Source organism: Globicephala melas, chromosome 6 (genome assembly GCF_963455315.2).
Source record: "Globicephala melas chromosome 6, mGloMel1.2, whole genome shotgun sequence".
NCBI lineage: Eukaryota > Metazoa > Chordata > Mammalia > Artiodactyla > Delphinidae > Globicephala > Globicephala melas.
The window spans coordinates 68,094,573-68,108,423 of record NC_083319.1 but is presented as its reverse complement, the minus strand read 5'-3'; the positions used below and the strand labels follow the sequence as shown (position 1 = coordinate 68,108,423).

Below are 13,851 nucleotides of genomic sequence, written 5' to 3'. Positions count from 1 at the left end.
ACCCATAATTCAATGTGAGTCACTAGGGACTGGCACGCTGGCCGGAGAAAGGAGGCAAGGCTGCTGAAAGGGGTGGAGACTTGGATACTGCAGCCCTGACCCATCAGGGAGAGGCACACACTGTGAAACTTAAGGCTCAGGTGCATGAGAGGGGCCAGGCTGGCACTATCTCTAAATACACCTGGAGAAAAGATGCAGGTGAGAGGCAGAAGAGATGATTTTTCATTGCAGCACCACTAGGGAGAGCAAGAGCATCATGATGCCCAGCCATGCCAGCTTAGACTTTGGTCCCTGAGCTCCATCTTCATGTTGGAGAAAACAAAAATTCCATGGCACTCAGGAGAAAGCCTCTGAAAAGTAAGTTGAAGAAAACCCTTCCAGTTATTTCTCTCCTAGAAAGTGCAAGGAAAAATGAGGTCCTACAAACCATCTTTTGCAAGTATTCACCCACTTTCCCTCACCATGAACTGATTACACGTAGCACTTGTCACTGGCACCTTCCTTGGAGGAGGGCTGTGGGCAGTAAGCACAAAATCCCTGACAGGAACTGAGGCTGTTCTAGAGCGAGGAGGCAGGGTAAGAGAACCAGACTAATGGGCTGTCAGTTCCACCAGCAAAAGCGTGGTGACTAAGTGAATGGTCGGGGGGAATGCTCTCTCTCCATGACAGTGTCCATGGGCCATGGCATGACTGTCTTCAGAGCCAACACTGTGTTTACACGGTCAGCTCCTGCAGCAAGACTTGCTGCTCCCCTATGTGTCATTCACTGGTCAGGGCTTATGTGACTGTACGGCAGCCAGAGGGGAGACACGGATGGTGAGAAAGAAGAGGAGGAGGGAGAGAGAGATGACCCAGGGATGGAACCATTTCTCATGTCTCCAGGAAGTGGGTGTAAGCTTCTTCCTTCATCACTTCATCACTCTTGGCCTCATGCCCCTTTGAAAGCAAGTCTGTTTAACAGGACAAAACAGAGTCTTGGCTAAAAGGGCTGAATTCCTCAGTTGAGAGCAGGGGAGTTCATGGGAGAAATGGACATGTTCAGGATAACGAAGGGTAGGAGGAAGTGACCTCCAGTCTCTGTAAAACCGGGACCACAGAAGTGACAGCAGTGCCGAGGGAAGCCAAATGATGTAGGAATCATTCTTTAATACACAGATTAGCAAACCTCTCTTAGACTTCCTCAAACACGGACCTGCATCAAGAATTTGCCCATGGAGATGGAGTCGCTGGTGTCACATTTTGGGGGATTCCTGCCTGCGATCATGCGCCTTGAGCAGAGAATGACACCAAAAAGATACTTCGGAATGACAGCCAGTCCTGCCATGACTGGTTCTGACATATTACAAACAAAGTTGGAACAAGGGGAGAAGAAAAATAAACGATGCACCAGAGATCTCTTTTTTCTTTTTCTCTCAAGAGATGACAATGATGCTTCAGAAAATATCACCAACCCTCATATATGCCAGAGTCCCTGGAAAAGGTACCAGATACACGTACCTAACAATGATGTTTAGAATACCTAGACATTGGGAATGCACCAAGGTCAGGAGCTATACAAAAATATCCTGAAGATATTAGATGGAGAAAGAACATTTACTATTTGCTATCAGCCAAACATTTAATAAACATAATCACTCATTTTTCACAAAGGTCCTACGAAGCATTGTTATTAACTCCATTTTACTGATGAGGAAATTGGGACCTGAAGAGATTATGAAATCTGCCTAAAATGACATTAGTTTGGATTCCTGAATGATTACATGGGGACAGAGTCCCTGTACCTCCTCTCTACCTCATGGTCCATCAGTGACCTACAAATGGCAGGTGGGGATCCAAACTCAGATACGTTTAATGCTAGGGATCCCCTTCCTAACAAGTACATGACACCGCCTGCCATTATACCAGGCTGCTTCCTTAGAAAAGGTATGAATTGCTGCACTATTATTTCTGGTATCAAATCCTTAAATATTTCCTACTTTTGGGATTAACCTTTCTGCTGTAATTGTAACACCAAGATTATTGTTAAGAGAGAACTTTCTAGAATCCATTTGTGCTGGCTTTGCTAGTGCTCTTCTTGGTGAGAAGCTTAGTCAGGTTGTGGAAGGTTTTTTTTTTCCCCAAGCCTGTAGATGTGACAGCACATTCTACAGAAAGAAATGTCTGAAGAATGACAAAAAATATACACCACAGAACAAAGTCCAAAGCTATGCTGTTGACAAGTTAGTTGGATAGGCTCCACACTCTGGACTCCCTGGTATGATTTGTGTCTAAAAAAGGAAGGAAAAGGACCTGCCTTTACTTTTTCCCCTTTGTGGCATATCTTATCAATAACACAGTGCTCTCCCTGCTGCTTGAAAGGATCAGTAAATGAGTGTAGTCATAATGGGATGTAACTTGATATGATTATGAGGATTAGCGTCTTTAATCTCCACTGAGCTGCCAGGTAGGGTGATGTATAATCATCTTTTTTTAAATCCCAGACAGGATATTCTTGTTAACTAGACCACTTGTTACACTTGGAAGGCTGCTTGCACCATGGTGACTTGTCAACATCTTGAGGTGGGGCATCCACTGAAAGGTACACCTTGACATGATAAGTTCTAGAAGTTTCTTTGATGGTTTGGTACAAGACAAGGAAAGGATACAGTAGCTTAAATGTCAGCCTTGGCAATTATTCTAAAGAACCATGTAAGTCTGGAAAGGTTTTCAGCCTTCCACATTTCTTCACACTGACTGTGGCAGACACTGATAGCTGTTTCTTCTTTTTCCTGGGTACCCAGCCTGGCTATATTTCCCAGCAGCCCTTGTAGCTGTGAGTAGCCATGTGACTAAGAAGGAATGTGAGAAGTAGTAATGTGTGCTACTTCCAGGTGTCACCCTTAAAATCTTCTCAACCATCGTCTACACTTTGTTTTTCCCCTCTTCTGGTTGACAGGATAGAGAGGACCTCTGGGGAGACCTTGGAAGGCATGTATTCAAGATAACATAGCCACCAGTGTTCTGTGATGCTGAAGGACTGTGGGGGGCAGATCCCTTCCAGCTGACCAGGACCACTCTTTGGACTCCTAGGTAGGCAGTAATAAACTTCTATTGTGTTTGAGTCATTACACATTTGGGAATCTACTTGTTACCAGAGTCTAGCCTTCCCTAGTTAATACACTGCCTATCATTGACTCCTCAACTAGTTATTTCTACATGACCAGTCCTCACAATTTTATATCCTAAGTCTGCAAAAGCTACCCTTGCTCCAAACTGTACCATAATCTAGGAAAGCATATAAGATCTAGCCCTTGCCTATTCCCCACCTCCCAGCCACATGTCACACTGCTTTCTCCATCCTACAGACGCACCGGCCACATTTCACTCCTTCAGATGCAACACACTCTTTCTACCTCAGGTACATCCTGTTCCCCATGACTGAAACACTCCCTCCTCCTCCAACCCTTTATCTCCTACTCAGTTTTCTGAATTTTCTTAAATAGAGAACCAGTTTGGGAGTGGTATTAAGGGACTGGATCACTTTTCAAGAAAAAGCCTCATCATACTCATTGCTTAATGCTTTTTATGCTTAAGAGTTGGGAAGAATTTGTGAGGCTGAATTTTACATGTTGAAAACATATGTATGCAAAAAGTTATTTAATGAAAAACTGCTAACAACTCAAACATGTAAGGACATGAGTTATTCTAGGTAAATTATGTAATATTTTTAAAATACACTATTATATAGCCATTAAAATTATGTCACAAGAGAGCCATAAAAGCTACTTGTAGTATCAAAGTAAAACTAGTTCTTTCTGCCATTTAGCATTATAGCTGTCAGCATTTTGACTGGAGACTCAGCTCAAGAATGATTTCTTTGTCCAGTAAATTCACAGACCAACAGTTTAATCAAAAGCAGGCTCTTTCCCATCTACATTGAATAAAAATCTTACTTAACGAAAGGCATAATGGCAGAGACACACATTTATTTTAGTTAACCATGATTAATACAAATGGCCCTATGAATAAACATAAAAGCAAAGAACGTAATGTACATAGCCAGGCAAAAACTGGACCTAACAACCTAGGATTTCACCATCAGGTTGCCAAGAGTGAGTCTCTGGATGAAGTCGGGAGACATGGCCTTAGGTGGCATGGAAGAGTTGACCAAAGCTGGTTTGACTGTCTTGGGTTCCCCATGATACATACTCCTCCACCTGGATTCTGGTTCTCTCAGTCTCCCTCAAATGCCCAATTCCTTGCTTTGCTGCCCTTTGCTTCCCATTTTTTTAGTCCTACCAATCCCAGTGCTCAGGAGGAGACCCAACATGGTCCATCATATCTCCAGTTGGTGTTCCGTCTCCAAGGCCCATGTTCCTAGTGATCACGTGAGGAGTGATGGTCCTGCACGAAGGACCCTGCCTCTACCACCAGGCTGTGTATAGAGGGGCAACTCATTCATGGGAAGCCCTGTCAGAGATTCTGCCCTAATAGGGCCTGAAGGGATTTAGTTCCAGAAGCTTTCGCTAATGAGGTTGGATGCACAGGCCAAGGGAAGCTTTACCAAGAAGAAGCTAATGCATGATGACAGAGAGAGATTTATACTTTTGGGTTCCTGGAGCTACCAGAACATTTCAGAGAAAAACCAGACCTGGCTGTTCTTTGGAAACAACATGCTCTAGATGAAGATTCTCCTCCTACTTCTTTTAAAAAGGGGTCTCTCTGGCCTTATAAATCACAAGCGGAGGTAAATCTTCCAATGCTGGGGCTGAGATCTAAGATGAAGAAACCCCCAGAGCAGGGGGTGCCAATGCCTGTCCTTTTTGCAGACAGGGTATGACTGGGGAACCGTGGTTTGGGTGCCGCAGGAAGATATATCTGATGAGGACAGCAATCAGGGGACTGTGGCTGGGCACAAGAGCCATCCGTTTTTTCTTTGCACTGTGGATGTGAAAACCCTTGGGGTAGACAGGCTAGCAGTTCACAGGAGGGGAGAATTGGTAGCTGAGCTTTGTTCCAGTCTATGTGGGTGTTTTTTTTTTTTTTAATTGACAGTAGATGCCATTATGAAGAGCATACTACAACCTCCTCTGGTCCACTACTCCTCCACTTTCCTGTGACTTTCTGGTCCCTTTAGGCCTCTGAGTTTGCAAGGCCTACCCAAGGGCAATGTCTATTATCACACTCCTAACAGTATTGGCTGTTTTCATTAACGACTCCTACCCACCTCTGAAGTGAGTAAGCTCCAGGTTCCTGTTGATCTTACCCCTGCCATCCACTCCCGAGCTTTCCACCACCACTGCCCTGAGTTCAGGCCCCAGCACCTCTGCTCTAAACTACTGTGATGGCTTCTTTTTCTTCTGGATATAAATTTATTTATTTATTTATTTTGGCTGTGTTGGGTCTTCTCTAGTTGCTGTGCACGGGTTTTCTCTAGTTGCGGCAAGCGGGGGCTACTCTTTGTTGCGGTGCACGGGCTTCTCATTGCGGTGGCTTCTCTTGCTGCAGAGCACGGGCTCTAGGTGCACGGGCTTCAGTAGTTGTGGCACACGGGCTCAGTAGCTGTGGCGCACGGGCTTAGTTGCTCCGCGGCATGTGGGATCTTCCTAGACTGGGGCTCGAACCCGTGTCCCCTGCATTGGCAGGCGGATTCTTAACCACTGCACCACCAGGGAAGCCCTACTATGATGGCTTCTTAACTGGACTCTCTGTCCCTGTATTTCTTTTCTTCAATCCATTTTGTGCACTGCATGGCCCCTTAATGTCACTTTCAATCTGCCTTTGTCTGAACTCCTCATCAAAGTCTCCCACGGCACAGGTGCAACCCACATTACTAAAGTTTAAGCCCCACCACCCTATCTATGTACTCTGGGCTCCGGCCAGACCAAAGCACACGCTGTTCCCCTGAAGTCCTGCAGCTTCCCTGCTTCCATGAATTTTCTCACACTCTGTCATCACCCTGGAACACCCTCTGCCCCCATCTTTGCATGCTCACATTCTACCAGTATGCAAGACGGAGATAAAAACCACCTCTTCTCCCTTCATCTGTCCCAGTTTTCCTCCTCTCAACTTCCGGCAGCACTTTCCACTTTCAGAGTGACTGAGGTTCATGCTTCAGTTTTCCTACTAGCCCCAAATCCCTGAGAGTAGAATTTGTACTTATCTTTTCAGCCCCCAACCTAGCACAGGGCTCCATTAATACTTGAACAAATGAATTAACATATGAATGCATTTCTCACCTGCAACTTGGCAGTTAATAGTCACATTCACGCCTCCAACTGTTTTGACGGTGCCTCCTACATCAACTGTGATGGCGGGTTCCTCCGTGTTGAACACAGTCCCTCGGGATGTTTTCACTAGTGGCTTTCCTGAGAGTGAGAAGGAGCGTGACATTTTATTAGATGGTGGCTTTGGGTATTCCCTTGAAACAAGAGATGACCAACAATGAACAAGGGACATACCCAGGCTTTTTCCACTGACCGTGTTTTCCTTTGAAAAAACTCTACCTGTATACTATAAGAACCATCCGTCCACACACCTACCTGTCTAGCTACCGTAGAATTGTCACAAAAAGAATCTGAGGAGAGAGCATGGTATCCAACAAGTTGGGATGATTTGTGCATCTTATCATTAAACAAATGATCCAATACATTCGATTTTTATGGGCTTAAATTTTTATTTTGAGATAGTTGTAGATTCACATGCAGTTATAAGAAATAACACAGAGCAATCCTGCGTACTCTCTACCCAGTTTCCCCCAACGGCAATACCTTACAAAACTAGAGTACAATGTCATGACTAGAACACTGACATTGACGAAGTTAAGCTACAGAACAACATTTCCATCACTGCAAGGATCCCTTATGCTGCCCCCAGCCCTGCCTTAAGCCTTTGGCAACCATTAATCTGTTCTCCATTTCTTATAATTTTGGCATTTCAAGAATGTTATATAAATGGAATCATACGGTATGTAACTTTTTTTGATGGGCTTTTTTTCACTCAGAATAATTCTCTGGAGATTCTTCCAGGTCTCACATGGTACCGTGGTGGCATGTATCAATAGTTTGCTCCCTTTTATTGCTGAGTAGTATTCCACGGTATGGACGTACCAAGTATGTTCAGCCATGCACATGTTGAAGGACATCTGGGTTGTTTCCACATTTTGGTTATTCAAATAAAGCATCTATGTACATTCCTGTACAAGTTTTTGTGTGAACATTTGTCTTCATTTTCTATGGGATAAATGCCCAGGAGTGTAATTATTAGGTCATACAGTAGATTTTTAAGGAACCACTGAACTGTTTTCCAGAGTGGCTGTATCATTTCACATTCCCACCAGTAATGTATGAGTAATTTAGTTTCTCTGCATCCTCGTTAGCATTTGACGTTATCATTAGTTTTAATTTTAGCCTTTCTGATAGGTGTGTATTGATATCTCATTGTGGCTTTTTAAAAATTTGCATTTCCCCAATGGCTAATGATATTGAACATCTTTTCATGTGCTTATTTTTCATCTTTATATCTTTGATGAAATGTCTCTTCATGTCCTTTAGCATTTTATAATTGGATTATTTTTTACTACTGAGTTCTGAGAGCTCTTTACATTCTAGATGTAAGTCATTTGTCAGATATGTGGTTTGTAATAAATTTCTCCCAGTCTATAGATTTTTTCCCCTGCCTTCTTTAAAAATTTTTTTTAAAAGAATTTATTTATTTTTGGCTGCATTGGGTCTTCGTTGCTGTGCACGGGCTTTTTCTAGCTACGGCGAGCCGGGGCTACTCTTCGTTGCGGTGTGTGGGCTTCTCATTGCGGTGGCTTCTCTTGTTGCAGAGCACAGGCTCTAGGTGCGTGGGCTTCAGTAGTTGTGGTGCACGGGCTTAGTTGCTCTGGGCATGTGGGATCTTCCTGGACCAGGCATCGAACCTGTGTCCCCTGCATTGGCAGGCAGATTCTTATCCACTGTGCCACCAGGGAAGCCCATGTGCCACCATGGAAGCCCTCCCCTATCTTCTTAACAGGATCTTCCACAGAGCAAAAGTTTTTAACTTTGATGAAGTCCAATTTATCGAGTTTTTCTTTCATGAATCATGCTTTTAATGTTAAGTGTAAGATCTATTTACCTAGACCAAGATCCTAAAAATTTTTTCCTATTTTTTTCCTAAAAGGTTCCTAGTTTTACATTTTACATTTAAGTCTGTGATATATTTTGAGTTAATTTTCGTATCAGGCGTGAGACTTAGGTCAAAGTTTATTTGTTTTTTGCCTATGGATGTCCAATTGCTCCGCCACCATTCATTGAACAAGCTCTCTTTCTTCCACGGAATTGCTTTTGTGTTTGTCAGCATCAGCTGAGTATATTTTTGTGGCTCTACTTCTGTGTTCTTGTTTCTGTTCCACTGATTTATGTGTCTATCTCTCTATCAATACCACACAGTCTTAATTATTGTAGTTATATAATTAATCTTAAAATTGATTCTTGAGTCTGATTCTTCCCACTTTATTATTCTTTGCTATGCTAGTTTCTTTGCCTTTCTACATAAATGTTAGAATAGTCTTGTCTACAACTATAAAATTTTGCTGGGATTCGGATAGGAAATATACAAACATGTATATCAATTTAGAGATAATTGACATCTTTACTGTGTTGAGTCTTCCAATCCATGAACACTGTATGTCTATTTATTTAGATCTCCTTTACTTTCTTTCATCAGAGTTTTGTAGCTTCCAGTGTACAAGTCCTGGACATAATTTGTTAGATTTATACCCAATTATTACTTTTTTTAAGGGATGGTAAATGATATTGTATTTTCAATTTCAGTGTTCATTGCTAGTATACAGAAACAGTTGTTTTGTATAGCGTGTGACCTTGCTAAACTTATATATTAGTTCTAGAACTTTTTTTTTGTAGATTCCTTGGTATTTTCTAAGTAGGCGATCATTTCTTCTGCGAACAGTTTTATTCCTTCCTTTTGATCTATATGCATTTTATTTCCTTTCCTTGGATTATTTCACTGGATAGAACTTCCATCACTACTTTGAATGAAAGTGTTAATAGTAGGTTTTTAGTATGATGAGTGATTTTTCGGTTGAAACCTGGACATTTTCATATCATGTTATACAACTCTGGACCTTATTTAAATCTGTTTTAGCTGCTGTTCTCTGAAACCACTCAGGTTGGGGAGCAGGGAGATGCCACCTGGTTACTACCCAGTGGAAGAAGTCCAGGTTCTCCACCTGGCTTCCTTTGTGACCCACGTGGGGGGCTCCTCTTAACTGCTGGGCCTGGGTAGAGTTTCTGTTGCCCCCCGCTGCTCTCCACTGACCCTGCCGTGGGAGAAGCCTTGTTACCGCCAGTGATGAGTGAAAGTCCTAACTCTCCAGGAGGATTTCTCTACCACCACCCCAGCGGGAAGAGGAAGAGGGACACTCCAGGATGAGGGTAGAAGTCTAGGATCCCCACGTGGTCTCCACATTGTGACCCTGTGGGGATAAAATCCATCTTCTCTGACGCCACGTCCATGGGAGTGTTGGGGAACCATGTTTCAGTCTGACGAGAAGTCCAGTCTTCCCATTCAGGCTTTGCTGGTGTGGGTGGTGTTTGGAGTAGAGCAGCATTTTCTAGTTTTCTGTCCTGCTTGGTTGCCCCTTTCCTGATCCTTTGGGTAGAGGAAGCAGGCTTAAGCTGGGACATTTTTTTCTGTTTCTGTGGCATTTCCTGGCAGCCGCCTTCTTCAGTTCCAAGTTTGGGCTTTATGAGGTAAACAAACAAACAGCCCAGAAAACCCAATGAAGTCACAACTGTGTCATTCCTCAGTACCCAAGGTCCCTAGCCAGTCTGTTTTCTCCTCTCTCCTTTTCAGTCTTATGTTTGTTTTATATACAATGGCAGGATTTTAGTTGCATTTACCAGGAGGAATAAGGAAAAAATACATCTATGGCATCTTTCCATAAGTGGAAGTTCTGTGTACATTACACTTTAATAGGCCTTTATCAGCTGGGGATAAAAATACAGCACTTCATGTACATGACCACAAAATACAATGAAAAGATTCATTTACTGAGCACCTTGGGGTAATAAGGGTCCACATGAGATCATTTTCATACACCCAAAGCTTAATTTGTTGTAAGCCAAATGGATTTAATTTTGTTTCAACCATTTTATAGGCAGGACAATGGCATTCACTCTTCTGTGCCTTCATTAACTATGAAGAAAACCATAATTCGCCCATGCCCTTTGGAGTTTCACACCTGCTTTTCATACTTTTTGTTTTCTCCGTCATCTATTCATCCTTTCTTCCCGCTTGCACTGTCACACAGCGTCATATCAGAAGCTGTCCTTCTTTCTTTTCCTCTCCCCTTTAATTGCCTTCTAGGCATGAGTTATTAGCTCATTAGAACTATCACTATGTTTAGGGACAGAAGCTTGAGGAAGGTTCTGAGGAGTTCACCTCTGGATATAGGCACAGGCTGTCTATCTGTTTTGACTGGGCTCCTTCTCCTTATCTCACCTATATTCAGCGTGTTTGAGATTATGTATGACCTGATGTGAAGGTAAGTGATTTCGTACTATAATGCAGGGTGGTAACAAGAGAGTGCAGCGGGAATGACACAATTAATACGAGTATATTTACCTGACCTCCTGACCCTAAGAAGCTTGCGGCTCGCACGTCAACTACACCCTAAATCTAACCAGTCCCTCCGTTGCTATAATCAGATGCCGCCATGTTCTCTGGGTGGACTGTTCCACAGCCTAACTGGTCTCCTTGCTCCCACCACATGCAGCAGATCACACAAGTCCTCTGCTTAAATTATCTAGCGCTTTTTCAGTGCAGTTAGAGCGAAATTTCAAGCTCCTTTTCATGCCCAACCATCCCCTACGTGTTCAGGCCCAGATGTTTACCCTCCCCTCTACCTCCCTGAGGCCACACTTCCAGTCAATCGCTGTTGTTGCAGCCACACTGCCCTTCGGTCCCTCCTTTCAGAACATCAGCACGTTTGTCCCAGCTGTTCCTTTTCCCTGATATCCTCCACCCGAAGACTTCTGCACAGTTATCTTCTTCTGGTCATTCACGTCTCCACACAAATATCACCTAAAGCATACATGCCTTCCCTCCCTTACCAGTCATTACGTAGCTCAATGCCAATTTTATTTTCTCCCTAAGCACTAGAACTATCAAATTTTACCTTATTTGTGTGTTTTCTGCCTCCCACCCCTCACCATGTAACTTCCATAAAATCAGGGATCACATCCCTCTTGTTCTCTTCTTTGTTCCTACCACTCAGTCCCGGCATATAGTAGGTCCTCAATAAATATCTCATAAATGAATATATGTGTGCATATGGTGTACTATGCACATTATCTGAATTTGTTTTTGTTGTCATAACAACCCTGAGAGTCAGGTAAAGAATTTCCATCTTTTATATAGATGAGGAACTTAGGCTCAGAAAGGCCCAATGGTTTGTCCAAGGCCAGAGAGCAAGCAAGTAGTAGGACTGAAGTAGACCCCAGAACCTCAACCTCAAGTCCAGTGCTTGTAACTGAAGATCTCAAATCCTTGTCTGTGGACTATCTGCCTCAGAACCCCCAGGGCACTTGTTAAAAAACATAATCTGTCCTGCTATATATAATAGTTGCCTCACTGTGTGTAATAAAAACAACTGTGCCAATGGGGGAAAGCAAGTTAGGGACCAGTTTCAGACTCACAATTACCAAGTTATTTTTCCTATAGGAATTTTAATAATAAAGGTGGTTTTATAGCTGCAGGTGTATAGCTATAAAATTCAAATGTCACTGAATTAAATCCAGCCCTTAATTAATTATACTGAGCTTTTGCTGAAAAGTAACGACCTTTCGTCCTGTCACTAGAGGCGCTGTTGTTAGCACGGGCTACTTATGCGTTCTCATTACCTTCATAATCCATTGTTAAGACAAAGCAGAGTTACCCAAGTATCTACAATTAATAGGAGTTTATATTGAAAACAGTGTCCTTAATCAACTGACCCTCTTACATCTATTAGAAAAAGCTTGTACATATTATTGAGTTGCACTCCTAGACCTACTAAACCTGAATCTCAGGTGGTGGGATGGAAGCTCTAATCTCTATTTTGAACAAGTTCTGAGGTGATTCTGACATTCATCCAGGTTTGATAATCAGTGAATTACACTGTGTTAGTTTTTCTTGAGTCCTGGTAAGAGTTGAGGTTTTTTTGAGAGTCCATTAGTTCAATATTAGAAAATTTCAGGTTGGACACATGTACTCCAACGTTCACTGCAGCACTATTTACACTAGCCAAGACATGGAAGCAACCTAAATGTCTATCGACAGAGGAATGGATAAAAAAGATGTGTACATATATAAAATGGAATATCACTCAGCTGTAAAAAAGAATGACATAATGCCATTTGCAGCAACATGGATGGACTTAAAGATTGTTTTATTAGGGGAAGTAAGTCAGAGAAAGACAAATATCATTTACATCACTTACATATGGAATCTAAAAAAATGATACAAATGAACTTATTTACAAAACAGAAACAGACTCACAGATCTGGAAATCAAACTTAAGGATACCAAAGGGGAAACATGGGGGGGAAATAATAAATTTGGAGATTGGGATTAACATATACAAATTACTATATATAAAATAGATAACTAATAAGGGGCTCCTGTATAGCACAGGGAACTCTACTCAATATTCTGTAATAACCTATATGGAAAAGAATCTGAAAAAGAATGGATATATGTATATGTATAACTGAGTCACTTCGCTGTACACCTGAAACTAACACAACATTGTAAATCAACTATACTTCAATAAAATTTAAAAAAAAAAAAAGAAAATTTCAGGTTGGAATTCTTATTTTAATGGTCAACTAAAAAACAAAACAAAAATAATTTAAGTCCACTTTAGATCACCTAGATAGTCACCTAGTGAGGTGAGTACTGCTGTGTGATGCCACGCCTATGTTTATGCTTGATTATAATCCCATTAGCTAGTATTATTTTAATTATGGAAATCAGCTAAGAAGAAAAAAAATAGAGATGCAGAGAGGGAGTGAAGTGATAAATTATGTACTTGTTCTAAGAGAATGCTAAGAAAGGTCACGGCATGCCTGACCAAAAAGCTTCTCACAATAGGCAAAACAAAAAAAAGAGAGGCTGAGCCATGATCACAGAGCCTCTGCAGTGTGGGCAGAGCCTCAGACATCAGGCCCATGTCCACCATGTCATCTCTGTGGGTCAGCATCAGCTAGCAGATTACATTTGTGTTGATTTCTGGAAATTGATAGGGTTTACAGATTACTCTTTCATTGAATCTGTAAATTGGTGTTATAGTCGCATGAGAGCTATACATCAAAGGAGATTATGCTTAGTTTTATATCTGCATATATATAAGAAGAACAAGGAAATAGAAACAAAGGCAAGCTTTTCAATTTATCAGGCCCAATATAAGGAATCAAGTCTCTTCAACAGAGTCAGACACAGAAAAGAAAGCATTAAGAGAATGATTTATTGTTCATTTCCTTTAGACCTCATCATACCCTTGAGCTTTAGACCTCATCATACCCTTGAGCTTTTGACCTCATCATACCCTTGAGCTTTTGGATTACGGCTCCTGTTCAAGCGATATGGAACAGGGGATCCAGAGCCTCAGTGGTAAGCAAGGGGAGCCCTGGTACAAGGGGGGAACCTAAGGTCCACTAACACTTGCATGTCAATATGCACCGATGTGGAGGAGCGCCATCTTGTGTTGCCTTTAGAGCAGAGGCCTTCAACCAAACAGGCACTGTCCTGACCTGGAAGGACCAGTAGCTGGAGAGCCAGGCAGGGACAGATGAGCAGCCCTAGGAGCAAATCTTGGAAATACAT

General features: G+C 42.2%; 1 protein-coding gene across 2 annotated transcripts in view; it reads right to left on the bottom strand.

Annotated features, from left to right (window-relative positions):
- ADAMTSL1 (ADAMTS like 1) overlaps positions 1-13,851 on the bottom strand; it is a 1,021,102-nt gene that overhangs the window by 99,223 nt on the left and 908,028 nt on the right. For both annotated transcript variants that reach the window (XM_060300968.1, XM_030840590.2), the window contains one exon: positions 6,219-6,347. In XM_060300968.1, coding sequence (XP_060156951.1) covers positions 6,219-6,347 — 129 coding nt within the window. The remainder of the gene's footprint in view (positions 1-6,218; positions 6,348-13,851) is intronic.